Source organism: Struthio camelus, chromosome 6 (genome assembly GCF_040807025.1).
Source record: "Struthio camelus isolate bStrCam1 chromosome 6, bStrCam1.hap1, whole genome shotgun sequence".
NCBI lineage: Eukaryota > Metazoa > Chordata > Aves > Struthioniformes > Struthionidae > Struthio > Struthio camelus.
In genome coordinates, this window is record NC_090947.1 from 44,294,525 (window position 1) to 44,316,984 (window position 22,460).

Here is a 22,460-nt window from a genome sequence, read left to right on the forward strand (position 1 = left end):
TTTGAGCCAAACAGCAACGAAATAAAATTAAACCTACAGAATAATCTTTTCCTGTGTTGTGTTGGCTGATTGGATAAGAGCAATGGTTCAAGACTACAGTAGTTCTAAAAAAACGGACGTGGTGCTATTGGCATTTGTGTAGCGTGTCCTAATATGAGTAATAAGGATTGCATACTGCAAAAGCAGTCTGAGCAGTTTCATGTTAATTGCAGAGGGATGTGTTCTGCTGCTGCTGAGTTGGCTCAAAGTTTCTCCTCTTTGAGCACTTGGATAAAGTTGAGCAAACTTCTGTCCGGACTTGCTTTGCTATTCCTGCATGATAGGACGATTAATTTAAGTAATCTGTAAGTCATACAAATGCTTCAGTGGTAAATTATCATTTCTGACATCAGGATACTTCAAAATCGTTCATTCTTATTCAGTAGTTAATGTACATGCACATAATATTACTGATTTTCTATTCTCTTTAAATTGTCAAGCGTGAGTGGATCTCATGTTTGCATTAGTATTTGGTAGACTTTGTTCCAGTCCTGATATTCAAAAGAAATACTTGCTATTTCCAGGGTCATTCCATAAAACTTCCAGAACGATAAAAAAGATCAGAAAGATTGTGGTGTGTACACAATGTATTTTATTTCACAAATTGCTATTCATTGCATTTTAGCTTAAAATGCAATGAAAAGAGACCTATGGTTTAAAAATTATCCTTTTTTGTTCTGCAAATTGATTTATAATTGCATTGCTTAAAAATATGGATTTTTTTTTTTTTTTTTTGTCCTCAAGATATATTGTGCAGTGCTAAAAGGCTGAAGTTGCTAATGCAGCCACTGAGCTCTATCCATGTGAGAACAGAGGCTTTGGCACTGACAAAACTGGAGGTCTGGTGGTATTTACTGATGAGGCTGGGACCACAGCTGCCTGCAAACTTTGAACAGGTAAAAAACAAACAAACAAAAACCTGAAAACAGTCGTGGCATAATCATTTAGTGTGTGTTGAGTGTGTGAAGCTAAGTCTTCTCTCTGATACCATCTTTTTTTTTTTAATATCTGTTTTGTCCTTCCCTAGTTTATTACTAAAATGACTGTCCTAAGGGACTAAATTGGACTTCTGCCTATGTATGTTATACATGTATATATTATACATAGAAGGAGTATTCGGGGCTAAACTCGCAATCTTTTTAATGTTCTGGGAGAGTTGAGAGCATATTTACATGTCATGTGAGCGTTTCAGTGAAAATCTCTGCTCAGTGCATGACCGTAGTCACCCTGAGGGGATTATGTAGGGACTGCTTTGTCATTTCACTGTGGAAGTATATGCTTTGGAAAGTCTGCCATGGGAAAACATACTGGAAAGAACGCAAAATATATAGAAAACTATGCAGAAAAATGATCCAGGTGTGCTTTTCTGTACAATTCGCAATCAGTCAGACAGTGCTTTGCCCTTTCTTCTAAAGGAACATCCAGTGAACAAGGAGAAAAACAAACTGTTATGATAGCCTGTTCACAAAAATATTGTGAAAGCCTTCAGCTTTCATGTTTATAAACTGTCAGCAGATGTGTGGGCTACTGAAAAGAATGGCTACTTCTGCTTGAGCAGATGTTTTACAATAACTTAAGGAACCTCATGTGTGCTCTAGTCAGTTGCTAAGTGTGTATAGTTTTCTATCACTTTATCTATTTTCTAAAGATGCAAGCAGAAGTTAATCATAAGGGAAATAAAGTGCTCACAAGTGCTTTATGTACAGAGCAGAGACCAACTTTTTAATATATCATTTAACAGTAATGGAAATGTTTCTTGTAAAGGTTGTTTTAAGATGTGTGTGACTTGAGGGAGGGAGATCAGCTTATATTTTGTCTTCCCGAAACGTTAATTATTTGGGGTTATGCTGACTTGAGATAACATCCAGATAATACTTCAGGGATAGGTTTGAGTGAAGGTTTGTGTATTTTCTTCACTATGGACTTGAAGGCTTAGAGTTTTAAACAGTGCTTAGGTAGCTGAGTTGACTTTAATAGTAGCGATAGTTGCACTTCTTCTGGAAATGTGATTTGATAGAAAAATTGATAATGTTGTTAGTACTCACGTTATAGTTGGAATGAACAAAGCGTTACTGCTAGCTTTCTGAATTTCGCTCAATTAAACTTCACAATAGGGAGGGGGAAAAAAGGAGAAAGTTCGTTTACCTTTTTAATTATGGCAAAATCGGATCACTTCTACAGTTAGTTTCTGTTTAATCTAGCCTTTGAGTCCAGCAAAGGGCTACTAAGATAATGAAGGGACTGGAGCATCTCTCCTGTGAGGAAAGGCTGAGAGAGCTGGGAGTCTTCAGCCTGGAGGCGAGAAGACTGAGGGGGGAGTCTTAGCAATGTGTGCAAGTATCTGAAGGGAGGGTGTCAAGAGGATGAGGCCAGACTCTTCTCCGTGGTGCCCAGCAATAGGACAAGAGGCAACGGGCAGAAACTGAACCACAGGCAGCTCCACCTGAACATGAGGAAAAACTTCTTTCCTGTGAGGGTGACAGAGCACTGGAGCAGGCTGCCCAGAGAGGTTGTGGAGTCTCCTTCCCTGGAGATATTCAGAAGCCGTCTGGACACAGTGCTGGGCAGTGTGCTCTAGGTGACCCTGCTTGAGCAGGAGGGTTGGACTAGATGGTCTCCAGAGGTCCCTTCCAACCTCAGCTGTTCTGTGATTTTGTGAAGTACCCAGAAACTGTGGAAATACTGTAAATGGCAGTAGGCTATGTTGAAACTTTTGAGTTCTTTAACTGCTTGTCTATGTCATTTCTGTTTTCACTGGGGTTTGGTATCTTTGCAGGTTTGTGTACCGTTAATCCAAAGTACTCTAAGTCTAGATTCTTCTGCTGTGTTGCAAGTAACGCCTTCACGTGGGCCAGCCAACCAGAGTGTACCCTCAGCAAACCCTACGCAGAAATCAGGTATTAAAACACAAGCCCGTTTCCAACTGTATTTCCAATGGAGGAACTAATCTGTTATATTAAACAGTCTTATGCTTTTTCACCAGCAATATATTATGAATGAAAACAGTATTTAGAATATTGCATGCTCATCTGAGAGGTTAGAGGTGGTGACTTTTGCTGGTTAATAGAGACTGTTATCGTCATAAGTTTATAAAATCACGGTGATCAAATTTTGGTGAAATCCAGTTTTTAATGTCCTGAGTAGTGTTCCTTTTTCTGCGGGAACTTTGATCCTCAGTCTGAAACTCTGTTTCTTAGTATTTGTTGGTATATGTACTATTTATATATGCTACTTTCAGTTCTGTAGTATTTGCATTTTCTGCCTGAATGAGTAATCCCTCTGGTCATAATGCATCACTAATTTTGCTTCTTTAAATACATGTTAAATACTATCAACTTCCCCTGTGTATCTGAACGTGTGGTTAAGGAACTGCCTTTCTTCTCTGTATAGAACACGTAGGCTTAATGTAATTTTAGGCTGCTGCAATTAGAAGCCTCAGGTATGTTGTGTGAGTATCCCAGATACGTAAACCTTCCTGTTGGTCCTGTTAACAGGAAAATTAGTTAATTTTAGTTTTGTAAAATCCTGTTTGAAATCTGTCAATGTGCTTTGTGTCCAGGAGCTCTCACGCCTGTGTTGAGTATAAAAGTTTCTAATGGAAATGTTTTCATAGCAATAGAGTTACTAGTAGTTGCTGTTATACAGCAACTTTCTGGGAGAGACTTTTTTTGTTTAAATAAATCTTGGAGTCAGACTTCTGGTAGAGAACTTTGGAAGATATGTATGCTTTAAAAATACATATTTATAACTGACGTTAACCCAACTTTGAGTAGGAGTTTGTACTAGATGTCTGACTCTTAGAGGTCCGTTCTGGCCTATATTATTCTGTGATGTGTTCCGTTAGTGTTAACTTTAATGTTTTGGTCTGTTGAATCTTTCCTTTCACTTGACTCTAGATGAAATAATTTTCAACTCTTCCTCCAGGTCCCTATCCGTTTGGAAGTCCAGTCACACCAAGGATAAACTTGAATTCTAGTGCAGCAGGAACGGTGGTGATTCCTTCCATTCAGCTTCTGGGAATTGAAATGCTGCTTCACTTCTTGAGGGGCCCAGAAGTTTTGAATTTTGCTAAGCAAAATAAGCTGGTACTCAGTTTAGGTATATGAGTTAAATTTTTTCAAAGTACTGCTGTGTAATCTGAAATTACTACTTTTGTTAGACTTAAAGATGCCCATTAGCATGAAATGATTGAAATATTGCAAGTGTTAGTTGTCACCTTTAATATTAGATGATGTTTTTAATTGTATAAAACGCTTAGAGTGCATATTTATACTTAAAAAAAAAAAACTCTTAAAAATGAACCACACAATAACAGATTTACAAAATGTGTTTTGTTCTTCTCCTAGAGCCTCTTCAGTACCCGTTGATCAGTAGCCCTTCTTTTTTCTGTAAGCATGCCAGCACGCTTATAAATGCAGTTCAGGATGGCTTTATTGCAATTGGAAAAGAGGTTCCTGGTAAGAATGTAACAGTGAAATTAGATTTTTCTTTTCTTAAAAACAAGCTGGGGGAGGGAAAGATGAGGTAAAAATAAAGTAACCACTGTTCTATAACGTTCCGGTGCTGACATTATTAAATAGACCTGATCTGGCTAGGATTGAAAGACTGAGTTGTCGCTTAAATCAAAGGATGTAGTGTAACGCAATTTGTGTTTTAACTTCACTGTCCATTTAATGTTTTTATTACAAACTGAATAGAAACAAATACATTATGTTGCAGATTGCATGCTGAATGTTATATGGAAGGACATTAATGGATACGTAAAAACAGCTATTGAATCAGGTAAAAAAAAGTGTATTTTCCATTGCTTATTGCTGACCAGTTCTCTTTTTTTTTTTTTTTTTTAAGATTAGACTCTAAGAAGTGTTTGCTTCATTGCTAGTAACTGCCTAATTTTAGGCATCATCTATAGTTGTTTTTAAAGAAACAAGCTCATCTTTACATGATGCCTAAATCTTTGTGTTACAAAAAAATTCTGATCTAGTGAGGCTTATTAGCAAAGGCACAGGACCATATGGCTACAGCTGTTTTGTGTTTTAAGCAGCAAGATGTAGAAGTGCTGCAATTGCTTGAGAAGTTAAGCTTTTCTTACTGAAAAAAATCTTTACCATATCAATAAACTAATCCTGCACTAAGTCTTTGTATTGGAGGAAAGATTTTTCAGTGTGTTAATCAAATTAGTATAAGTTCTTCGTTGTGTGACTGCAGCTACGTTTTCTTAATTAGATTTTGTCTCATAGTAAACGTAATCTCTTCACAAATGTTTAAAGGTATATATCTTTCATATTTAAAAAGTCCATTAGTCTGTAAAGGCCTTAAAAGTCCAGAACGTTCTTAATACTGACGTTTTCTTGTGCTGAAAGGTCTAACTGAAAAGCATAGCATAAATCTAGTATTAATGTGTTACTTAGATGAAGTAAAACTTCACAGTGTTTTTGAACACGTCAAAGTTAAGGGTGTACCGAAGTCCATGTTAAAGATGGGAAGGTTTTTCAGCTGAAACAATAAAACTTAGATTTTTTTTTTTTAAACTTTTAATTTACACTGCTCTTTAGAGCAGAGGCTTGGTATCTGATTCTGTAAAGTATCTGGCATATGTTTGTAAAGATATACAGGATTTGTTTCAGCTTACAGTGTGTCTTATTTAACAATGGTCAAAGTGATCATTACTTTGTTCTGCTGTAACTGTAAATATACATTATTCTAGGATCTAAGAAAGAAAAGCAAGGGTCCGAAATACTGACTGTGTTGCTCCAGGCCTTAAAAAACACTGTTAGATCAAATTCTCTTTCTGTGCAGAAAATACTGGTAAGTTGGATGTGGTTGTTTTGTGGTTGGTGGGTTGGTTTGTTTTGTTTTTGTTTTTTGGTCTCATATCTCTTTGATTTTTCTAAATTCTGCTTAGCAGCAGTCTTTTGCATGTTAGGTATCCGAACTGTCTCTTAAGAGCCAACTTTTTTGGTGACAACTTTAAATAAAGTTAGGCAATTGTAACCTTAAGGGTTTTTTTAAAAGTGTTTTTCGGATTTATCAACAGTGCTTTCAGTATTGGGTATGTGATTCCCCTCCCACGACCTTTTGCTTCCAAGAACAGCTACTTTTAGGATGGATTTTCTTTGTTGACTTTTTACTAAAGGGAAGCAAGTGTTACAATTTTGCTAGTATTTTGTACTGTTACAAAAATATCTTTCCTAAGTTTCACAGTATTTAAATACGTTCTTTTTTCCCCATCCGTAGTCCCTCATTGACATTACTGTTAAGGAATTGCCTCCAAAAGTACTGGGATCGCCAGCTTATCAGATTGCTGATATGGATCTTTTAAACGTAAGTCTGACTTTATTCCATGTCTTTGTGCACATATGACTTCCTAATGCCTTTAAGCATAAATAAAGACAAATGTACAGAGTGCTTTAAGTCATGACATCCAGATCTTTCAAAAATCTTGTGTTATTAAGATCAGAAGTCACAGTGGACTAACAGCTCTGCTCCAAGTATAATTATCTTTTAAAAAAAAAAAAGCTGGTATCCAGCATTAGAGAAAAATACTCTGTTCTACTTGGGTCCTAACGAGCCTTAGCTGGAGTTTGGTACTGAATTTGGTGTACTGCGTTAGAAGGGAGAGCTAGATGAGGGCGATCTAGAAAGTGACTGTAGAAACCAGCTTGTGAGAGAGGGCTGAAATGAGTTTTTTGGCTGGAGTGAAGCAGACTGGTGGGGAGCGTGCTAGCAGTCAGATTTTTTTAAAGGTGCCCTAGAGCTGTTTAAAATTGGCTGGTAATCAGCTCCTCGACATGGAGAGGTTTCCTGTTTATTCTGCAGCAGTGGAGGGAGATGGAGCTTCCTGGGCTGTGAAAGTTGCTAATTGTTTACGTGCTTCTAGACGGGGAGTGCACAGAGTTCTCGGGGGGCGGGTAGAAGCAGACCAGTATCTGCAAGAGAAGATCTATGTGTAGCAGAGCGAGTGAATGCCTCAAAGTAAGGCATTTTATAGCTCAATTCTCAAGATGTCCTTTTTTGTTGTTGTTTTTTGGGAGACTTTCTTGAATCTTAGTTACAATAGTCAGAGCTTCGTTAAGGCTGAAGTTTTAACTGGCAGTTATTAAATGTTTTGTTAAATGCCTTAGCATTAGCAAATCTGAGATAGTTCTCTGACAGATTTTAAAAGATTCAAAGTTGTCTGGAAGAAATCTTGTTTAAACTTTGAATAAAGCAAATCTCGCATTGCTCCATCTAGTTCAAGGAACTGTAATATGGAGTGCTGGCATTATATACGCTTACCTGTTGTGTTGCCTGTAATTTCAGGGTGATAAGAATGATGAGGTACTGTAGCTCACAACGTTTCAAATAGAAAAGTTTTTAGCTTCAACTATAGTGTAACTGGTATTCTGCTGAAGTACCAGGATCTAGCAGAAGTTCATGTTTCCAGCTCTCGCTTCTAGTTTTTATTTTGAAGTGTTACAATTGACAATTTCCTACAGTTGGCTTACAAATGTCTGGCTTATAGTTGCATATAGAATACAGATGCATCTTTAAGTGAAGCAGTTATTTCTTTTGATCAAAGTATAGAGTGTTTTGACCTCTTACATTTCTTTTACAAGGGAACACCAGCTTTGTTCTTAATTCAGCTGCCTTTCCATAACAACCTCTTGGAGCACTGTGTAACAGATGAGAGGTATGTGTTCTAGAGTAAAGATTACTATGTTTTTGTTTATTTTAAACAAGCTTCTCGTGGTCTAAGATATTATTGAAGCTTCTTTCTAACTTCAGTTAAAAAAAAAAAAAAAAAGAAAGAAAGAAAACTTACCTATGTAACTCTTTCCTCCCCTAGATTCTTCGTAATTCTAGAAACTCTTGTGGGTTATGTTTTATCGGGTCCTACATCTCCGCTGGCTTTCAGTGAATCCGTGTTCTGCGTTATTAATCAGAGTGCAAAGCAGGTGGAGAACAAGGAGCATCTTTGGAGAATGTGGAGTATTGTTGTTAATCCGCTAACTGAATGGATTAACCGGGTATAGTGTTTTTTAACCCTTCCCCCTTCACTCCTCCCTTACTCCCAGCCCCCCAAAAAGAAAAAACACTGAGAAAAAATTTGTGCTGTTCTTTATTTTAATATATTAGAAATTAAATGTCTTAAATTGATGGCAAAATTACATAAGCCTTGGTAGTATTTGTGAAAGTGGGATGTGTACAGTAGTTTTTAAAAGTTCATGATTGAAGGATGCACATTTGCAATGAGGTGCTAAAAAGGAGGAGGAAAGCAGGAGTGCTGATCAAGTGAGGTTTAAACTGATTTCAGTCAGAAGGGTAATCGTTTTTCTGTACAGTGTACTGTACAGTGGGATTTTTTTTTCGTTTTTAAAGATTTTATACATGTTTATAGATGTGCTTTGAGCCTTTGGTGTAAGCTGGTTGTTGCTGAGGATGGAAACTTGCCTTTCAGGACCTCTTAACCTTTAAGCTTGTTTGCTCTATGTGAATACTGAATTGTGAGCTTTAGGTTGTAATTAGAACAGTGTTTTCCAGTTATGTTAGACTTCTTTTATTAGCGCTTTCAATTAAGACATGTAAACTAGTATTCACCTGGTTCTGCAGGCTCCTCACTAGAAATACACCGACTGTAATGTCGAGCTAGTCATCAGGTAGTCATTGGACCTAAAAAAATCTTTGAATTTTTGGAGGAAGTTATTTTTAGGTTGCTAGCATCGTTTACTGCAACTGACATAAGTAAAAATAATTAAAATTTCTAACTCTGTTTTTCTTCTTGGAAGTAAGGAGATATTTTGGAATTAAAAAATAGTACTCCTCCCCTCCCCCCCACCTTAATAACAGGCTCTGCTTAAGCTCTGAAAGAACTGAGAAATGGTTAATTTAATAACTCTATAGGTTACTTAACTTGTGCAAATTTTATGGACAAAATAAATGCATTTAGAGTCTTATTCATTGTCTAAATTTTGCAGGTTGCTTATCCACAAAAACTTTCTCATTGCAGACTAATGAAGTAAATCAGGGTGATGCGCTGGAACACAACTTTAATGCTGTTTATAGTGCATTGTTGCTACCTGTATTCCATATCTTCCCAGTTCAGGAATTTCCACAGGTAACACTGAATGCCTGACACTGATTAGAAACAAATGTGTGTTTTATGCAAATTATGAAATACTACCTAATAATCTGAGTTTTGTTTACCAATATGTGTGTGTGTGTGTATATGTGTGTATATATATATATATATATATATACACACACATATAAGGCTGCTGTTCAAAGGTGAATTCTCAAGTTGTATAGGTTTTACAGAAGAAAACTTAAAACAAGCTTTTATCTCTATGCACAGACACTGATATTTATAAACTTTTTCTTTCTGTTGTTAAAGCCAACTATGAAATCCTTGCTGCGCACTTGGTCAGACCTGTATAGAGCATTTGCTCGCTGTGCTGCTTTAGTTGCAACAGCAGAAGAAAACCTGTGCTGTGAAGAACTTTGTGCGAAAATAATGTCTGGGCTAGAAGGTGAAACTCCAGTAGTGAGTATAAACCAGTGATATTGAACAATATAAATATTGTAGCAGATATATTTTACACTAGGTACGCATGCAAGAGCATATTGGAAGTTCTAATGTAGTATTTTCTGGAACTTAAAAGTTGGTGGGAGGGAGGATTTAAAGCAGTAAAACAAATGCTTTTTTACTAGTGGGAGTTGGTGAGTTGATCCAGTTGGATTGAAAGAAGAGTAAAGTAATTATAATGCTTTGTTATTAAAATAAGTTGAGTCTTTGGATTTGGCTTCTAAATATTTAAGTAATGCTGGCTTAGTGAATGTCATTATCATGATAACAATGATTTGACCAGTTGAAATGATATATATGAGGTAACTTAAGGTCCAATTAACAGGTACCAAAAAAATGGACATTTTGATTAGGAAGGAGAACAGAGTAGCATTGTAGCATTCAGAGAACATAGTTTGCTCTGTTTCTGGTAATGTTGACCCTACGCACTAAAATTAAGACCTTTAACTGTAAAGCTTTATAAAAGAGAAAGGCTTTTGAAAGTTATTACATTACCTCTCTTGTCTGTTTGCAAGACCTCATCAGATGGCGAGAATAAGACTGGCTGTATAAAATATTACCTTTGGAACATAAAATCTTAGCAGCTTCAAAGTTGAATATCTTATGAGGGGAAATACTAAGAAAAGTGGAATCTGAAAACATGTAATTTGGAAGATTACATCATAACTTCTCTTAGATGCTGCTGTATACAGTATATTAATCTCAATGATAAACTTCAATTTTCAGAATGTAGCAATTATTGATTAAGCCAAACTTAAGCATTTAAAAGCTTTGGTATGTAAGTTACGTTGAAGCTACACTTTTTTTTTTTTTTTTTTTGCCCACATACCATAGATGTTCCTCTTAAAAGGAAGTACAGTATTTTATTTAGAGCAAGATGTGGTGGATGATCCCTACTTCCAAATTTTCAGTTGTTTGCATTGCTGTCTTGAATGGCCAACACATCTTGGTTTTGTCATATAACATAGATTTGTTTGTTTGTTGTTTTTGCTAATGATTTCTGTTTCTTTCTCAGATCTTTTCAGTGGTGGATGGTCTCATCCATATTATATCAGTTATGGTGGACTGCATCAACTTTGCACCGTATGGTACTAAATATCAGCCAAAAAACAGATGTAAGAAAACATTTGAATAATGGGATTTTGTCTTTTTTTTTTTTCTTCCTGGATTGGTTGAAAGCTGGAATTATTGTAGATTCAAAAGTAATGACTGTAAAATATCAGCAGTCCATACAGTATACATCTTATCTAAGCACTGAAGAGATTTCTAAAAAGTCTCAAAAATGAACTCAAAATATCATCCAGTGTTGCACACTTAGGTACCAATCTCTTCTTAATTGTTGAGCCATTGAATAGTTACTAAACTTAGCTAGCTTGATAAAACTTACTAAACTTAGTTACTAAACTTAGCTTGACAAAATACAGCACGTGTGAAATTCATGTGAATGTTGAGGCTGTGTTTCTGTTCAGTTTGCTCTAGAACATAGCTCTCTTGCAGTCTGAAGGTGTATTTGATGTTTCAGCAATAATTTCATTTTTGAACATGAAATCTGCCTCTTGCTCTGTTTAAACATACTGTGAAGTAGTAATGCGTGATCATAAACTGTAATCTAACTACATGATAAATACCTGCCTAAAACTAAGGTTAAGCTGTTAACGTTGCAGTTGAAAGGCTGCTGCTCGTGAAGCTGTTTCGCATAACGTTAATCAGGAACAGGTTTAATAGGTTGGCAGAATGGTTTCCTGCTTTGCATTGAAATCATGGTAATGCATACAATGCCCTTTTTTATTTATATAAAATATTCTTTGTGGTGTTTCCTATTCTTATTTACAGCTATTAAAGTTGAAGAAAGGATTTGCAAAGTAACTTTATAAATCGATATAAAACTGAAGGGTTTTCTTAAAATTTCTCTGCCCTTTTGAACGTTAGGGTAGCAAGTCAATGTGTTGGACTGCTGAAAGAATGAAATGTGTTAACTGGAAGTCTTTCTTAATGAGGAAAAACATGATGGAACCCTTTCATTTTGATTAAAACTTCCCCTTTCCCTCCCCATCCCTATTTATACATATCACTTGGTATCTATACTGTGGTTGCCATCTTTTTGCAAGTAGATATTAAAGATACTTGAAAGCATAGTCATTTGTATGACCAATCATAAATATAAATGAAAGGAGTTGGTATTGTATCTTTAGTGATATGATGAAGTAATGCATTAAAAATATAAGTCTCCTATTAGGTCTGTTTTTAAACTATTTTTCTACAAGTTTAAGAATCAAAGTTGTTTCCCATGTAGAAAAAAGTTTTTAATGTATTTCGTTGTAAAACGCATAGGTTCGATAGGAATCTTAACGCATGGAGGGAAAAATAAACTTCTAAAATCTTTTCTTTCAATATTAGCTCCACAGACACCTACGGATTGGTCTAAGAAGAAAAAGGAGCCCCTTGGAAAGCTTACCTCTCTATTCAAACTCCTGGTGATGTTAATGAACTCTTTCCATGTGTTCAGTTCCAAAGAAACCTGTTCAGAAACACTCATCTCCGTTGGTCCTTCAGTTATTGCTGTTCTCCACAGTATCATCAGCCGCGTTTCATTGCCTTCAGTGATTGGAACAATGTTTGCAATTTTTTCAAAACCTCTGGCAGTGTTTTATGAAAAAACAAAGTGAGTATTTTAGGAATGATTGGAAAATGGGATTCATTGTATTGGTACATATTGGTGTAATTTTGTGTAGTCTGTAGCAAGCGTTGTATTTAAATATAGCTCAGGGTTTTTTCAGAGCATCAGTCCTGGGATACTAAGAATTTTCAGCTCTTGCTAAATTTTTTTTAGAGCACAGAGTATTTTGCTAGACTCCAACCTAGTTAGTAGGTACCGTTCTTGTCATGCACCCAGGCCTCGCCAGAGGAATGGATCTGTCTGGGGCAGTCGCTGAGAACCTGCTGGTTTCTGTGACGGCTGCATATAAACTGGGGTGCTGGGACTGAGTGCACAGTAGTGCCTGAGCTGACAGGACTGACAGGACTGAGCACACGGTAGCGCCTAAGCTGACGTGGTTTCAGAAGCGGCCTGGCCAGCGCATCACAGCATTCAGCCTGTACTGCCGTGTTTAAAGGGGTCTGGTGCTCTGGCTGACGCGCACGGCGGTCCTCAGTGCTCACCGGTGTGTTACCTGCTAGTCGGCAGTGCAGCCGAGTTCCGGTGAGAGCCCCCAAACGCCCGTGCGGGTGGTAGTTTCCATTGTAAGGCTTTTCTTTAGAAATAAAACCAACTTACTTGCGTTATAAAAGGATACCTATATAACTTCTGAAAGCTTGACTGTCTTTTTGGAGTGAATAGTGTTTATCTCCACTTCAGTATGTGCAAACTGAAAATTTCAGTCATGACGTTTCTTATCTTTAGAAATGGCCACTGTAAATAATACTTATCTATGTACGTCTTGTTTTGGATAAGTATGGTCTGAAAATCATTTAGTGCAGCTGTAAAAATCTTACAGTTTGAATAAATTCCTCTGTCAAGGTTGAGTTGAACTACACCACCTCTCTCCACCTCCCACCCTGCCTCTGAGCATTGTCTGTCTCAGAATTATCCATTAAAAGAGAGATGTTTATGTTGGATATGTATCTTTTGAAGGGATCAAACATAAGTTTGGGAAACTCTGCCTTCAGTTTGGGGGTCATGGGTTTAAAAGAAATTACAAAACACTCGTTTCTCACGTTTCTCAGGATTGCGTCTGCAGGGATATATTTATGTGAAATGACTTAGTTTAGGTACTGTTTCAGCTTTATATGCAGATATTTATGGGGCCTGGGAAAACTGTTTGGAGAGACAGATAAGATCAACACAAGGCAGCTAAAAGTTACTTCATCAGAAAATGTTTAAAGTTGTACTAGTTAGTGTCCATTTTTGCCATTAAGTTGTTAAAGAAATGTGTAATGCATGCGGGTGTCTGTGGTGTTAAAGGGTAGGCTCACTTGAACCTGTCTAAGTCAGGAAGTTTACAGCAGCCCAGTGAGGAAGGTTGTTTCCCAACATACCCGCACTCTATATTTGTCAAGTTATGTATTAAGACTAGTGTGCAATGCTTGAGAGTGTGTGTGTGTTTAATGCTTGGGAAAGATGAGATGGCAAAATATTTCATAACTCCTTTTTGTTTTGACAGGCTTGCTGATGTGCCTAGAGCGTACAGTAACCTTAACAACAAGGTAAATTTGCTAGAGAAATAGCTGGGGGGGGGAATGTGACGTTTGGGGCAGGGGGGAGGTTGCCATTCATCCTGTATTCTAAACAAAATTGTAGCAAAGGTAGAGATTTAATTTTTAAACTGTTTGTATTTTACTGAAAAGATAGTAATGTGAGGAGCGGTAAGCTTAGATATAACTGTGTTTAATATCTGATTTATTTAGAGTGAGACTTTCTGTGGCACGGTGTTCAGGTTTGTTTATTCAAGCCATAATGTCCTTTAGAATAACAAATCTTTCTCTTCTTAGAAAAACCTTTTTTAGATAGTAAATATGTGCAATATTTGAATGGAAGACTAAAAATACTGTTTTTCCCTCCCTCAGCTTGAAAAATTACTGGCCGAGATCATCCTGTGTTTACAGTCTCACTGCACTGGTTCTTACGACAGTGAACTATTAGAGCAGCTTTCTCCGTTGCTCTGTGTAATTTTTCAGCATAAGAGCAAACAGATGCGCAACCAGTGTGCCCACTTCTGGAACACAACATTTGCTAAGGCTACATCATTAACATATCCTGAAGAATTAAAGTAAGATATATTTTTGTATATTGTGTGTGTGGCTTGAACTGTGCAACAAAACATAGTCAATGCAATTTTAAGCAGATTTTGAGCATCAGAACTAGACTTAATGAAGTTTGTATATGTGGAAGAAAAACATTGGCAGTATGCTGTTTAAATTGCAAAAGTATCTTCGTCCTTGAAGCTAGCTGTGTGCAGTGTCTTAAACCTGCAGTTGTATCCTTGAATGTTTAGAAGAATGTTTGAGAAGCATTAAAGTAGGGTGTGAGGTCACTTGACTGTAAAAAGCCGTGGACTGTAGCACAAGGAAGCGAGAGCTTAAGTTACATATGAATGAATTAGCATTGTTCTGTTTACCATATACGTTTTGCTTATTATGAGGGCTAGTGTGTCTGCTGGTCCTGTTGCACGCTTTTTTCCCCCCCCTCCTCATGAGTCTAAAATTTTGTGTTAAGCAGAGCTGTCTTAAGTCAAGCCAAACAGAAAATTCCACTCCTGCTGCCTGGTTTTGAAAGCGTTGAGATAGCAGAAGAATACAGTGGCCCGTTTTCTGATGCGGTAAATACCTTGTTGACTCCAATGGGTGCTTCACTGTGTATAACTTGGGGAGCTGTTCAGAAGGTTTCCTAGGGCAAGATGAATTTTGATTCCCCCTCCACCCCCCGTGATCAACTTGCAGTTGTTTCATGTTTGAAATGCGAAACTAAGCTGAATAAGCACCTTTAAGAGACTGAGCTGACTCTTAATAGTTTTTGCATTTTTAAATTTTGTTTACTACTGGGTTGTTGAAAATTTTTTTAAGTTGTCCTCTACATAATTTAGAGAAAACGGGACAGTGGGAAGATCTAGTTCTAGAAATGAAATCATCTCAGGATGAATTTAGGAAACTTGAATTGAGTTTCTTCATAGCAATGCATTCAGTCTATTTTTATTTAAATAGATGGAAAATTCACAGTGGGATGCAAAGATAAGTGGAATGGAAGTCAGACTTGGTCGAAAACGAGATTCTCTGTTGGCACAGACGAGTGAACTAAAAAGTGAAATAAAGGACAAGACCAATAATGTTCACGTAACACCTGCAAAGGTAAGGTGGTTATGAATAAGTGTAATAGAATCAGATCTGTTTTTTCTGCAGTAGGATATTTAATGCTGCTGTGAATTCTTAGTTAAAGTTACTGAATCATGTAATACTGAAGTATTTTAATCTTTTTCCTTCAAATTTAAGTTGTGCAGTATGTTCACGTAAATTCTGTTCAAATTCTCTTAAGTTTAGAGCTGAGCTCTACGGAGGGATTATGGAAGGCTGCTTGATGAACAGGAGGAATGGCAATCAGACGCACAATTCATACTTCTGGTTGCAGGTTATGACAGGCTCCTGTGTTGGGGTGGACCTTCAGTTTTGGTAGACCTGTGCCATATGCTCCAAGAGTTTAATCTTTGAATAGCAGTGTCAATCTGTGTGACCCTGCTACTAGAGAATGAAGGGCAGAGTATTTCCTCTCTTTTCTTATCCATTGTTGTAAGATGGAATCTGCCAAGCACGGTACTGTTCCTTTCCTTGTGCCTGGAATGTAAGTTTTTAGACAGTTTGGTGAAATAATTCTTTGTCAGTTCTGTTTGTTACACCTTTTCATTTGGATGTTCCTTAAACCCTATGCTGAAAAAAGAGGCGGTTAACTGTGGCTGGAGTTCTGACATGGTCTTAGAAGGGCCATAGCTGCTGCCGTTACTTTTGGGGGAGGTGCACATCCCCTAGCAAGCGTGTGCTTGGTTCCTCGCTATTGATAGCCATTTACTTCTGCTTAAGCAATCAATCAGAAAGTCTTCAAGTACGGAGCAGATACGAGAGGGATCATCCTCTCCACAGTCCCCTGAAGACATACGACGCTCTAAAGAGATAAGTCGGTTGTGATTGGCCTTGTGACCGTCAACATTAGTTTACCTTACAGTGCACTCGACTGTCTTGACAATACTTCTCCTCTGTGTTGGAATTTTTTGGAAGTCAGTACATCACCCTCAGCGAATACTGAGTATTTCCCTCCTGGAGGTTAAACAGGCATGTTACTCTGTTTACTTTCTCGATGTGATCTCGGTATCAGCGCTCACTGGTATTCACCTTTACGTGATGCTGATATAGAGGAGACTAGTTCTTCAGGCAACCCTTTAGCCATGTCACTGTGGTGTAACTGATCCTTCTGCTTGCCTGTGTGTTCAGCAGCAAAACACCTTCTGGTAGATTCTTGAAGCAGCAGTGATTGTGGTCCTTGAACAGTGAGAGCTCCTGCATTCCCTCCTACATCTGGAGTTGATAGCAGTTGAAACAGATAAATCTGGCCAAGAACAGGAAACTTGAGATCTCTTGAGGGATGTTAGCATTTTTCTGTCCTTCACGTGCGTTGGAGATGGGAAATAAAGGATGGCGATACTTGAGCTGTCCAGCTGGGGTGATGCAGTGGTACTTGTCATCCTTTTTGCGATTGCAAACAGCCCTTTTAATGAGATCTCTCTTACCACGTACTTAAGGAATTGCCGATTTATTAAACAACACTAAATATTAGTCATCATGAGCATCAAGGTGACCTCACCTGTTAAGAGCTTGAAATTTCACAAAAATAAAGGAAGTGCAGAAGCTTATATATGTTTATATAAGGGCACAGAGGAGGGATTGCAGAACATCTCTCAGAGGAGGAGGAGGTGGTGGTGGTGGTGTTGGGGGGGAAAAACACTCATGAAGGAAATCAGCCCCTACAGAGGGATTTCTGCTGACTAATAAGCTGAAAAAAAGCACAGTTATTTGCAAACCGTACCATATAGGACAGATGTACCTGAACTGTGGAAGCACCTTAATTTGTCTCGCCCCTTTATCTGCACCTGAATCTGTCTCACTTCTAATCCAGCTTTTTATTTTCCACAGCTGAAACTAGAATTTTCATCTTTGAAGACTAAAAGTGAGATAGTTTTGGAAGAGGAGAAATCTGCTGATTTTGTGTTTATTCCTCCAGAAACAAAAGCAAGAATATTGACAGAACATCAGAAAGAAGTGCTTAGGTCAAAGAGGTCTGTAATTCATTCTGTTTAAACTTACTGTGACATGCTCTTATATTAGGAGTAGAGTATATCAAATTGACATAATTTAATTCCTGTATCTCAGACTACACGAGTAATTATGTCTCTTTCATAAAAGTTAAGGCTTAAAGCCAACAAAGTTCCCTGCCTCACTATACTAAAAGCAACCAAAGTAATCTCTGATCTACATTTTGTCTTTTGTTTACATACAGTAAGAGTTATCTGACCTGAGTTTGATAATTCAGGCTTTGCTTTTTCATTTCGTGATTTGTTTGCAACCTAAAATAAAAGCTGTCATTTTTATGAAATCATTGAAATAAAAGGATTTTTCTCTACCTGATCTGGAGGAAAGAATCTAAATTTGAAGAGAAGTCTTAAATTTGACAGCAGCACATCAGAAATTAGGATATTTCTGCAGGCTCCCTTGCAATTAAATGAGTTTTATGTGAGAAAATAATACTGCAGTATCTTTTGTACTCAGTCAGCTACCAGAGCTATACAGAGACGTGGTTTGTAAGCAAAATGTGTGTGCAGTGTTGCTTGACAGGAACTCATTTGGGTTATATGGTCTGCGTGTGTTAATGAATCTTTGCACAGTGAGATCCCAACCACAAGGGTGGGTGGTGTGTGTGTGGGGAGGGGGAAGGTGGTTCTTTCGGTGGTGCTTTGGGAGGGTCTTGGAGGTTTGGAGGCGGTTGGTAGTGATGCGTGTGAGGTTTTTTTTTGTTTTGTTTTGTTTTGGGTTTTTTTTGCACCTGTAAGCATGGCTGAAATCCAGTTAAAAAGCTCTAATGGAAGTGAAAATAGCAATTTCTTTTCCACTTTCCAGTTTGCTTTGTCACTGGGACTTTGGGCTTCTAGTAGTTGATGGCAATATTATGTCTTTTCTGCGTTTTCTGCCCAGGATGGGGAGTGAAGTGTGTGATCACGTAGTGTCTTTATATGAATAAATGGTGCTGTACTACTTGTACAGCAGTCCCCACTTGGTTGCACATTGCAGTTTGAGTAGTCTTGTGAGTTTGGAAGTTTGGTCTACTTCAGATGAGAATCAATGGTATTGTGATGAATGTGTTACGTCACCCAATCTCATCAAAATTTCTTTTATTAAAAACAAAAAAGTCTCACTTTTCTTTCTTTCTTTCTTCCCAGAACTGATATTCCTGCAATGTACAACAATTTGGATACTTCACAAGACACTACCTTATTTTCTCAATATACTCAGAGCCAGGAAGAGCCTTTGTAAGTAAAGGTGGCCAGTGTATACTTTGAAGGTGTCCCCTTTTTTTGCAACCCTTCTAATTCAAGCAACTTTTATTTTAGGGAAAAGTCATCTTTAGTAGAAAATACAAAAGAAGATATTGACAAGAAACCTGAGGTAATTTCTTACTATCTAATGGTGATTAAGATATCTGAATTATAACCCTACTAGTGATATCTTCTCCCTATTGGCAGCTCTGATATTGGGGGGCAAAACTCTTTGGTTACTGGCTAGGATAGATATGTGCTTTTTTAATTGGATCGATAACTCTTCAAGCAAAACCCCCAAATGTGCTAGCTCACAGGAATCTTTTTTTTTTTTTTTTTTTCCCCCTTCTTATGGAGTAACCTGTAAGACACTTTTGTATGGGTTCAGCAATAAACAGTGTTGCCCTGAAGTTTTGAGAATATTTTTTTTCTCTTGCACTTCACTCTTTTTTTTCCCCTCAATGTCGGAATAATGTTGATATGGGTGACAGTGTAGACAATGCGCTGGTAGCTGGCTGCTTTGACTGTAGTGCCAAAAAAACAGTAGATAAAATATAGGACTTTTTTCATTAAATATAGTTTAGTTGTACGTTTGTTAAATGGATTTTGCAGTACCTTAAAATGTTTTTTGCTTTAAACCCAAATATGAAGAACTGCTTTTACTTTTTTTTCTTTTTCTTTTTTTAAATCTGTTCTGCATTTTGTAAGTACCAAAGGATAGATCCTAGGATAATTTGCAGGACGGGTGGCTTGAAAATCCTTGGGGTTTTTTTTTTTGTGAGATGTTTTTTATATTGTATTTATAGCAAAATTACAGTACTCTGCTGTTCATATTTTTGGGACAGGAAGAAAATGCAAAGAGTGACGGCTGCATTAATGAACCAGATGAAATCACGGAGGACTGCAAATTGGATAACCCTCTTGAGAATGCTGTCTGTGTGAAAAATAAGTCCCTTTCTCATACAGAGGAGAGCACAACCTCAAAAAGTGCGAGAGAGTCTCAAAAGGATAGAGCTGACGCAATTCTGAAGGAGCCATCAGTTGGAGAAGAATTAGAAAATAGTACTATAGAAACAGCTTCAAAGGAGCCCTTAGTAGTAGGAAACGAAAATACTTTGAACGTCAGTAGCAGTTCAACTTCGAGTGACATCATTTCTGGAACACCACAGCCTGCAAGCCGACGGCAGTCTTTCATTACTTTGGAAAAATTTGATAGTTCAGAGAACAGACCCTTTAGCATTTCAGCGTTAAACAGTTTATCGGAAGCGTCTGGAAATGCTTCTGTGCTAGATAAACAAGAAAATACAGATATACCCAAGACTGATGCTAAAGTAGGAAAATCTGGTGAAGAGAATAAAAATTCTTCAAAATCTGAAGAAATAGTTATAGCAATACGAAGGCTGACTCGCAGGCAGAGTAAAATTGAGCAACAATTAAATAAGCAGCCAAAGTTGTTAATTAGGCCAGACCAAGAGAAAAGTGCACAAGAGTCTCTTGTTTCCAACAGCGTGGAAAATAATCCTGAACCAGTGGAAGAGACAGAACGTGTTCTGTTTGCTCAGTCTCAAGCTCTCCGTTCTACGGAGGCAGAAATTAAAAAAGTTGAAGATACCTTAGCAGAAATGGAAAAGAACAGGGCATTAGATACAGACTCTAAAGAAAATACACCCCCAGACACCACTGTATCAGCTGACCAGTTAACAAGTGATGATAATCAGGTTCCACATGTGTCTCCTAATCAGAAGACACTCAGACGTTCCTTAAGACGACGGTCAGAACCTGCAGAAATTATGACAGGTAGTCAGGATAAGGAAAACAGCCACCAAAAGAAAGACAAGCGCAAAGAAGATGAAAAATCTGCACAAAAGAAGGTGCCACAGATTAAAGATGATGTTTCCCAAAAGCAGAAAGCAGTTTCTGGGAAAACTGCAGAAAATGGAAATAAAAAAGAAAACAACCTACCTGAGAGAACTGCCGCAGAAGACTCTGGCTCAAAGGAGTCTCATGCTTCAAGGGGTCTTGATGAGGAAGCAAGCAAAAGTGCTAGGAGGCCAGAAGAGAGCTTGAAGGCTGATACAGAAGGTCAAGACTGTAGTTCAGATACAGTAGGTCCGAAGAAGGTAAAGGAACGCCCACGGTATCACACAAGAAGAGCTTCACAAGGATTGCTCTCCAGCATAGAAAACTCAGAGTCTGATAGCTCTGAGACCAAGGAAGAAAACACAAGGAAGAAAAAATCTGGAAAAGTGAAAAATAGAAATGATTCTCTTGAAGTTAAGTTGAAAGAACAACTGCCAGAAAGCCATAGCCATGAGGTGTCATCTCAAGAAACTGAAACTAAGAATGTATTGGAAATAAATAAAGGTGAACTAAGCTGTGAAGTCAGCACAGATACTGCAGTGACATCTGAACCTTGTGAACTGAAAAGCCAAGTAATGCATACAGACATTAATGAAGCCATGGGACCTGCCAACTCAAAGATTTCAGCTGATCCAGAGAACCCAGATGTGGAACAAAACAAAACCGATCTGATGACTGAATCTTTCATCAACCCATGTGTATCTGAGCAAAGTTTGAAAGCAGAAGAGGAAAATAAATCTGTTGAAAAGCGAAAAAACATAGAAGACTGTAGCTCAAGTGTTCTGTCTGAATTTGTAGCTGTAGCAAATGCTTCAGGTAACGTTCTTTCCTCTTCACAAATACTTGAGTGTCAGCACAAGAGAAGCAAAAGGATGAGAAGACTAAGGAGCTGTGATTGCTGTGCTGGAAAGACAAAGCAGTTGAAGTCGTTCATTGAAATAAAAAATGAGAATAATCATGAACTGAATGAGCCTCAAACAACTCCTGTTCAGGCAGTTGGAAATACATCAGAGATGTCCAGCGATTCTAATTTTGAAGAGAACTTGTCCGTGGCACCGTGTGCTATGAGCACCCCGTTGCTTCCTTCTAAGGAATCTGGTGCGCTTAACTCGGAAAGAGAGAGAGAATCCAAAGATAGTTTGCAAGGAAATGCTGTTGTAGTGGAGGAAGAGCTAGAGACTACAGCATGTACAGCAGGTGAAATTAATGACTCCGTGGTGGTGGAAGCAGAAGAGCCTGTTGATCAGAAAGACACTGTTCAGTTCCGTCGTTCTGAGTGTGTTTCAGATGAGCCTGGTGACAGCTGCCTGGCTGCAGGGAATCACAGTGAACCACCAGCAGCTACAGAAAAGGAAGAAATGAGTGAAAATGGACGGCTGGAGGAGATACCTGAGGTGCTGACTGTTAGGCAACCTGAGAAAAGAGAGATGAATGAGCTGGAAGTCAATCAGGACGATAAAGAAAAAGATGAAACTAATCGAGGAGAAATTTGCGATTTTCAAGATAGGGAGATGAAAGAGGAATTGATGGAAACAGAAATTCTAATGCCTGAAAATGTAGCCTTAGACAAAGAAGGTGCAGAAGAAAACAACAGTGTGGACTCGCCTCAAAAGCCAAAAGATCTTGATTCTTTAGTTAATGAAAGCCCTAATAGTATGCAGGCACGCTGTATGTGGTCTCCTTCGGCTTCTCCATCCACTAGTATTTTAAAGAGAGGTATAAAAAGAAATCAAGATGATGATTCCTTGTCACCTGCTAATAAGGTATTGTAATGTAACTCTCTATGCAGTAACTGGCATACCTAATCCACTGTCTGGAATGTAATGTGTGTGTTGAATTACTGACTGTTTTTGTTCATTGTAAATGATCTCGTGCTGAAGATGAAGACCTGTAGTGTTTTTTTTTTTTTTTTTTTTTCTTCTCCTAAT

General features: G+C 37.8%; 1 protein-coding gene across 2 annotated transcripts in view; it reads left to right on the forward strand.

Moving 5' to 3' along the window:
- Positions 1–22,460, forward strand: part of RIF1 (replication timing regulatory factor 1) — a 36,480-nt gene that overhangs the window by 9,572 nt on the left and 4,448 nt on the right. For both annotated transcript variants that reach the window (XM_068949373.1, XM_068949374.1), the window contains exons 9-29: positions 784–935; positions 2,816–2,936; positions 3,964–4,137; positions 4,386–4,496; positions 4,759–4,821; positions 5,747–5,847; positions 6,277–6,363; positions 7,638–7,711; positions 7,868–8,048; positions 9,029–9,136; positions 9,413–9,562; positions 10,620–10,719; positions 12,002–12,266; positions 13,765–13,807; positions 14,168–14,370; positions 14,820–14,919; positions 15,302–15,445; positions 17,276–17,418; positions 18,577–18,666; positions 18,748–18,802; positions 19,518–22,295. In XM_068949373.1, coding sequence (XP_068805474.1) covers positions 784–935; positions 2,816–2,936; positions 3,964–4,137; positions 4,386–4,496; positions 4,759–4,821; positions 5,747–5,847; positions 6,277–6,363; positions 7,638–7,711; positions 7,868–8,048; positions 9,029–9,136; positions 9,413–9,562; positions 10,620–10,719; positions 12,002–12,266; positions 13,765–13,807; positions 14,168–14,370; positions 14,820–14,919; positions 15,302–15,445; positions 17,276–17,418; positions 18,577–18,666; positions 18,748–18,802; positions 19,518–22,295 — 5,243 coding nt within the window. The remainder of the gene's footprint in view (positions 1–783; positions 936–2,815; positions 2,937–3,963; positions 4,138–4,385; positions 4,497–4,758; positions 4,822–5,746; positions 5,848–6,276; positions 6,364–7,637; positions 7,712–7,867; positions 8,049–9,028; positions 9,137–9,412; positions 9,563–10,619; positions 10,720–12,001; positions 12,267–13,764; positions 13,808–14,167; positions 14,371–14,819; positions 14,920–15,301; positions 15,446–17,275; positions 17,419–18,576; positions 18,667–18,747; positions 18,803–19,517; positions 22,296–22,460) is intronic.